We start from the raw sequence: 8133 nt of genomic DNA, 5'->3' as shown, positions 1-8133 counted from the left end.
TACACATCAAACAAAATAGCATAGAAACAGGAAAGGCAGTGTACAGAATTCGGAGAAAATATTTGAAAACTGATATATGATTATACTTAACATCTGAATAGGTGAGGAAATAACAGAACTCAGTAGCAAGAAAAGAAATAATTTGATTTGAAATTTACAGAAAGCTGAATAGACATTTTTCTACAGAAGACACAGAAATGGCAATGAGAGTTCAGAATTTTTTTAAAATTTATTTATTTATTAAAAATTTCCACCTCTTCCCATTTCCCTCCCACTCTTCCTTCTCCCTCACATGAGAATTCAGAAATTTTTAATTTGTGTTCATAGTCATCAGGAATAGTGAAGCCAATAAAAAAGCTATTGTTAAAACCTGCAGTGGACTTTCTAAAGGGAAGGTGACTGGTGAACACTATGATGCTCTCTGGGATTCATTATCATCTGCTTCTCCTGCCTAACTGCCTGGAAACGATTCGTCATTCCCAGGAGCTGCTTCAGACTGCAGCACTCAGTGAGAACATGCTCTTGTTCACATTTTCATATTTCCTCCTCCTGTTCAAATATTCTTCGCAAAGGGAGCTGGAATTTGATCAACTATGCTGTTGCGTAGTTCTCTTATAAGTGTAAAAGTAAAAATCAATTTTGACACACCAAAGAAGAGACAAATGGAATTGTGATGAGAGTTTGTATGGTATAAAAAGCCCTTTTACATTGCTGCCATACACATAATTGGCATGGTCATTATGTGAAGTGTATGGAACTCTTCAAGAAGCAAAAGTAGAACCTTTATATGTCCTAGAGATATGGAGTAGCAATCCCATTTATGGGTATACATCTAGATGAAATTAAGTCAGTCATTCATGAAGATACCTCATTACCACAACAATTTCACTCAAGATCATCAAGATACAGAAGCAACTTAAGTGACTGACACTGATCATTGGAGTATACACACATAAATACACCCCATAATACACTAACTTTATTCAGCCTCAATAGTTTCTTTTCATCTGCAGCAATATGGATGGAATTTGAGCTTTTTGTGCTATTTAAAATAATACTTATGCAGAAAGAAAAACATTTCAGAATCTCAGTTGCATGTGAAATATTTTAAAGATCAAACTCATAGAAAGATGACACTGTTGGTAATTGGATAGGAGATGTGGAGAAAGGGATACACAGGACAAAGAGGACAAAACTGCAATTAAATAAAATAAATGTGTGGTGACTTACAGAACAAGAAGAGATAGTTAATCATATTTTACTTTGTTATAAATTTTTTGAAGAGTAGACTGCAAATATTTCTAATGCAAAAAGAAGAGATGAGAGCTGTATTAATTTCTGTGACTTGATATTTCTTAGGTGAAGGGAAAAGCACATTTTAGGTAGTTACCTCATGAAAAGCAGTCTTGAGGCAGTGAAGAATGTTGGTGTATTAAAGATTCAAAGGAAATATATTTAATTTTAGAGCTTGTATATATTATCACAGTAACACATTCCACAGAATAACACATGTCTCTAAGAAAATATTTTCCTATCAAGCTGTCTCTTCAGAGCACCCTTAATCTCATTATTTCTGAGGCTGTAGATGAGGGGGTTCAACATGGGGATCACCACCATGTAGAACACAGACACCACCTTGTTCTGGTCTGTGGAGTAGCTGGACTTGGGCATCACATAGATGAAGGTGATGGTCCCATAGAACAGAGTGACTGCAGTGAGGTGGGAGGTGCAGGTGGAGAAGGCCTTGTGGCGGCCCTCAGTGGAGCGCATCTTCAGGATAGTGATGAGGATGTAGATGTAGGAGACGGCTATGACAAACACTGTCACCACAATGATGGAGCCTGCTGTGAATGAGGGGACAACTGCAGGGACACTGACATCAGAACAGGAGAGTTCTACTAATGGGGCAAAGTCACAGAAAAAGTGATTGACTCCATTGGGGCCACAGAAGACTAATGAATAGAAACATGCAGTAAAAGACCAGGAGTTAAGAAAACCACCTATGTAAGCAACTAGGAGCAACTGGACACAGACTTGTGTGGACATTTTAGTTGAATAAAGCAGTGGGTTGCAGATTGCCATGAAGCGATCATAAGCCATGGCAGCCAGAATGAAGCACTCAGTTGATCCAAAGAAGACAACAGAACCAAGTTGGATGGCACATCCAAAGTAGGAGATGGTATTTCTCTCCACCATGAAGTTGACAAGCATATTAGGCGTGACAGAAGATGAATAGCCTATATCAGCGAAAGCCAAGTGACTGAGAAAAAAGTACATGGGGTGATGGAGCTGGGAAGAAACTCTGATGAGAAGGATGGTGCTGAGGTTCCCAGACACGGTCACAAGGTAGATGCACAGGATGATGGTGAAGAGGACGACTCTAAGGACTGGGTCATCTGTCAGGCCCAATAAAATGAACTCTGTCACTGCAGTGTTGTTCCCATACTCCAGGAAAGCCATGGACAGTGTAATTGCTGTCAGATCAAGGCTGTGAGGGAGACATTACACGGAGGTATTCATAAATATACCGTATTTATTATTTCATAGATGGAAATTTTATAAACAAATAAGTTATTAAAAACTACTTAGAACTTTATTTTATTTTGTAGTAATAATTGTGTTCCAATGTTTATGTTGTGTGTAATGAATCTCTATAGTTTAAAAGTTTTTGCTGAAGCAACAGGAATCAGGCTTTAAGTACTGTGAGTTTTCATAGATATGCATTAACTGAAATGATTAAAAAATGAAGCTTTTGAGAATATTTAATATTGTCTTGGCATAGCAAAAATATCTTGTGTGTCTATGATGGGACACTGGAAACTGAGAAGCAGCTAGCATTTATACTATGCCTACTAGATGATAGGCACAGAATTACCATTTTATATCTAACTCTATTCAAATATCCATGAAATTATTTAAGTCTTTTTATTATTCTTAACTTATAGTTGAGGAAATTAGTTTGGAGAATGCCCAGTAACTTACCTAAGACTATTTATGTAGTAATGAAATCAGAATGTAAATCTTCAGGTTTAATTTTGTTAATTCCTTTTAGATGTGGTTAAATGTATGTAGAATTCTGGTATTATACTTGTATAATTGAGAACTATTGGCAAACTGAATTATGCCTACCTAGCTACAATAATTTAATTTGATTCAAGCTAATATGAAGAAAATTTTAACTCAATCAAAGATGCCAACTGACTAATTGATTATGTCTATTTCTAAATGTTAGCTTGTGGACACAGTTTTGAGAGTACATATACATATTTTCAAACAGCAAAGAGAAATTAATAAACCAGACTCATTCACAAAAGCCTAAATCTCACCTCATAAAAAAGAGAATCAGTTCAAATTGCAGGCAAAATCCTGAAGTTATTATAATATACGGCGCTAAGCTTTCTTTTATTGCTGTTTTCATAGTTAGAGGATCTCCCTGATGACTCTAGAAAGTCACATGTGACTTAGAACACACCAGGGATCATTATCACATTCTCTAGTGTCTATGGAGCAGTTGGTTTCCCAGAAGTACAATAATCTTCACGGATGCTGTCAGTCCTTATTCTTGCTTTTGTCTAAGTACAAGTGCACTTCCATTTCTTAATTATAAGATATAAAAAATTATCTGACAGACTGAACAGTTCTATGAATACATCAGTATTTCAGATTAATGAGTACTCACATGCATATACAAAAGAATAGCATTGGCTTTCTTTCATTTACTATCTCTAACTTTTATAAATAATTATTTTTATTAATTATTTGAGAATTTTACATAACATATTTTAGTCAGTCACCCCCTCTCCTCCCACATCAACACCACCTCTTCCTACACACCCAACTATGTATTTTTATTTTTTTTATAAAACCATCAATCCAATTTATGTTTCCCCTGACATCATTTGTGCGTGTGTGTGTGTGTGTATAGGTATCTATCTATGTATAGAATTATAGAATCATGCCATTAAAGAAAATTGGTTTTTCTTACCTCAGCAGCTAATAATTTCTAAAAGACTTCAGCAAGGGTGGGAATTCACCCCCATCTCCCCTGTCCATGCTAAGGTTTCATCTGACTTGAGCTTGCACAGGTCTTGTGCATGGTGTCACAGTCACTGTGGATTTACATGTACAATACAGGATCTGAGCACAAGGGTTTACATGTCTCAGGAATGACCTGAATTTCCAATATTGCTTCTGGTCTCCCCACTGTGGCAAAAAGGCCCTAAAAGACCAAGATCCTTTAAAGTGACCACATCTAATGTCACTGGCCATTGCTTAGGAAGCTGATTGACATCTCAGGGATCCACCAGCTTATTTGCCATAGACAAGTCCAGTTGACCTTGGTCCCCAAATTCCTTAAACTATACGGCATTCCAACTTTACATTGTAATCATTGTCTTAATTGATTTTCCTATGTTTGGGATACCTTTTTACACGAAAGACAAAGTTACTAAAGCACTTTAAATTACACATTTTGTTTCCATCTACTAATTCCATGTAGTTGAATGTCTCATATAAGAAACACAATAGTCTTACCTGATGAGCAATCTCTTTAGTCAACTGAATATCAACATGTAGAAGAATGTAACTAGATCCATATCTATCACCACACACAAAACTGAAGTCCAAATGGATCAATGGCCTCAACATAAAACCAACCATACTAAACTTCATAGAAGATAAAAAGAAAAGTAAACTTGAATGCACTGGCACAGGAGACTACTTCTAAATATAACCCCAGTAGCACAGACCCTGAACAAACTATTAATAAATGGGACCTCTTGAAACTGAGATGCTTCTGTAAGGCAAAAGACATGGTCAACATGACAAAACAGTAGCCTTCATATTGGGAAAAGACCTTCACTAACCCAACAATGAACAGAGGACTAATCTTTAATATATACAAAGAACTCAAGAAACTTCACATCAAGAGAATAAATAATCCAATAAAAATGGGGTAAAGACTTAAACAGAGAACTCTCAACAGATGAATCTCAAAGGGCCAAAAGACACTTTAGGAAATTTTCAATAACCTTAGTCACCAGAAAAATGCAAATCAAAACGACTCTGAGAATCCATCTTACACCTGGAAGAATGGCCAAGATAAAAAACACTGATGATAGTTTATACTGGAAGGGATGTGAGGTAAGGGGAACACTCCTTCATTGCTGGTGGGAGTGTAAAGTTGTACAGTCACTTTGGAAATCAATATGATGATTTTTTCAGAAAATTAGGAAACAATCTACTCCAAGACCAAGTAATACCACTGTTGGGTATATACCCAAAGACACTCAATCATACCACATTATGTGGTCAACTATGTTCATAGAAGCACTAATTGTAAGAGCAAGAACCTGGAAACAACCTAGATACCCCTCAAATGAAGAATGGATTAAGAAAATGTGGGTGCATTTACACAGCAGAGTACTACATAATGGTAAAAAAATGTCATTGTGAATTTTGCAGGCAAATGGATAGATTTGAAAAGAAATATTGAGCAAGGTAACCCAGACCCAGAAAGACAAATATAATATATACTCATTCATAAGTGGCTTTTAGAATACAGCATAGAAAACTAGTCTACAATTCACAATTCTGGAAAACATAGACAACAAAGAGAACCCCAAGAGAGACATACATGGATCTACATGTGAAAGTGAAAAAGACAAAACCTCCTGAGCTAATTGCTAGCATGGGAATCACAGGAGAGGGCAGAAGGGGAGAGGGGAGGAAGGAAGGGGAGTGGAGAAAAATGTATAGCTAAATAAAAACAAACAAAAAGAAACACAACAATGGCTGATAACCTATCAACTTCAAATTTTGTTTCTCTTTACGTAATTGTTTATGTATCTTATTTTAATTTTGATGTGTCATAGACACCTAGAAATTCATCCATTTCTTTTCAATTTTTCAGTTAAATGGAATGTAACCTTTCAAAGTTCTTCTATTTTTTAAATTTCATTACTATCTATTGTGTAGAAGTGAAGGCGGATCGAATTAATACAGGCCAATTGGTATAAGATAACGCCACTTTAATATAAAAAACACACGCAACCGAAGTTCCCGCGATGCCCAGAAACAGGAAACAGGAAGAAGGGGTCACCAGCGTCTGTGCACCTCAATTTATAGACATTTGCCCGAGGTCGTTCCGCCCCCAAAGGGCGGGCTCTCTCTACACTATTGTAATGTCTTTCTTTTCATTTTTAATTTTATTAAGCTGTATTTTCTCAACCTATTTTAGTTACTTTGATAATATCTGACTATCTTGTTTATCCTTTTGAAGAAGCAATTCTTTGTTTCATTAGTTTTTAAATTTGTTTTTAATTTCCATTTTATTAATTCATTGATGATTTCAATTATCTTTCCATATACTGATTTTGGTTTGGCTTGTCTTGTTTTACTAAGGCTTTAATATGTACCATCAAATTATTAATTTGAGATATTGCTGTTATTTTTTCTTATTCTATAAAGTAGAAAATGAAAAAATCATCAAATTTTTTTTATGGAGCCAACATTATCTTCATACTCAATCAGATAAAGACCTAGAAAAAATAGAAATCTATAGGGCAAAATCTCTGATAGACACAGGCACAAAAATTCTGTAACATGAGTGCCTGCTTATTGGGGTTTCTGTCCTGCCCAGTTCCAGCAGCCACTGAGCCCCAAAGAAAATCACACAGAGAGTCTGCATTAATTATAAACAGATTGACCCATTAGCTCAGGCTTCTTATTAACTCTTATAACTTGTATTAACCCACTCTTCTTATCTATGTTAGTCATATGACTCAGTACCTTTTTTAGTGGGGCAGATGACATCCTGCTTCTTTGGTGGTCTGGGAAGGACTGCAGAGAGAGCTTCCTTCTTCCCAGAACACTCCTATTCTCATTGTCCTGCCTCTACTTCCTGTCTGGTTATCCTGCCTATACTTCCTACTTGGCTATCAGCCAATCAGCATTTATTTAAAATATAATTGACAGAATATAGAATTGTCCCACATCAAAATTCTAAGACAAAACACTTGCAAATCAAACTCAAGAACATATTAAAAAGATTATTCACATTGATCAAGTAAACTTCATTTTTGAAATGCAGGGAGGTTTCAACGTATCTAAATCAATAAATGTATCTTTTCACATAAATAAAATAAAGGACATAAACCACACATTAGATGCAGAATAAGCCTTTGATAAATTTCAACTCCCTTTATGATAAGAGTATGAGACAATCTAAGGTTACAGGGAACACATCTCAACACATAGTAAAAACAATACACTACAATCCTACAGCCAACATCATGCTAAATGGAAAACTCAAATCATTAATATTAAAACCAGGGATAAGACATGGTGTCCATTCTCTCCTCTCCTATTTAATATAGTGCTTGAAGTCTTATCCTGAGCAATAAAACGATTGAGAAAGAAAAAAGAGATATAAATAGGAAGGGAAAAATCATCCTATTCCTCTTTGATTTGATATGATCCTAATGACTTCAACAGTAATTCCTCTAACTGGGAAAGTAGCAGTGTACAAAATTAACATTAACATACAAAAATCAGTAACCTTCTTTATACAATGATAAAAAGCTTTATTTATGCAAACAAAAGGGGTTATGGGAATAATTGCCATTCACAATGACCTTAAAATCCCTTGAAAAAATTCTATCCAAAGGAATAAATCTAAACAAAATGCTTATTACATTTTATGAATGAATATCAACTAAACTGTAAAATTCCCTTGATATTTCTGGGTTTTAAACATAATTATCAATTTCTCTCTTAGAACTCATTTTATTGTATCCCACAGATTTGGTTGTATTTGGGTTTTATTTAAATTCAGTTTTGTAAAATTTCAAATTTCTTTCTTGATTTCCTCAATCACATATTCATCATTAAAAAAGGATTGTCTGGAGGCATTGCCACCCCTGACTTCGAACTCTATTACAGAGCTACAGTGATGAAAACAGTGTGGTACTGGCATAAAAACAGAGAAGTCGACCAATGGAATCGCAAAGAAGACCCGAATTTTAACCCACAAACCTATGAACACCTCATTTTTGATAAAGAAGCCAAAAGTATACAATGGAAGAAAGAAAGCATCTTCAACAAATGGTGCTGGCATAACTGGATGTCAACCTG

At 35.4% G+C, this 8133-nt stretch overlaps 1 protein-coding gene across 1 annotated transcript; it reads right to left on the bottom strand.

The window, feature by feature from the left end:
• Nucleotides 1-1515: 1515 nt before the first annotated feature.
• LOC102002361 (olfactory receptor 478) lies at nt 1516-2460 on the bottom strand. The gene has a single exon (XM_005351092.2). The coding sequence runs from the start codon at nt 2458-2460 to the stop codon at nt 1516-1518; it is 945 nt and encodes a 314-aa protein (XP_005351149.1).
• Nucleotides 2461-8133: the final 5673 nt, after the last annotated feature.

Source organism: Microtus ochrogaster, chromosome 8 (genome assembly GCF_000317375.1).
Source record: "Microtus ochrogaster isolate Prairie Vole_2 chromosome 8, MicOch1.0, whole genome shotgun sequence".
Lineage (NCBI taxonomy): Eukaryota > Metazoa > Chordata > Mammalia > Rodentia > Cricetidae > Microtus > Microtus ochrogaster.
The sequence above is the reverse complement of the archived record's forward strand: the minus strand, read 5'-3'. Positions and strand labels throughout refer to the sequence as shown.

Bases quoted from the DNA above. Each gene is read 5' to 3' on its own strand.
- LOC102002361 (XM_005351092.2), bottom strand. From the start codon at position 2,460: ATGGCTTTCCTGGAGTATGGGAACAACACTGCAGTGACAGAGTTCATT.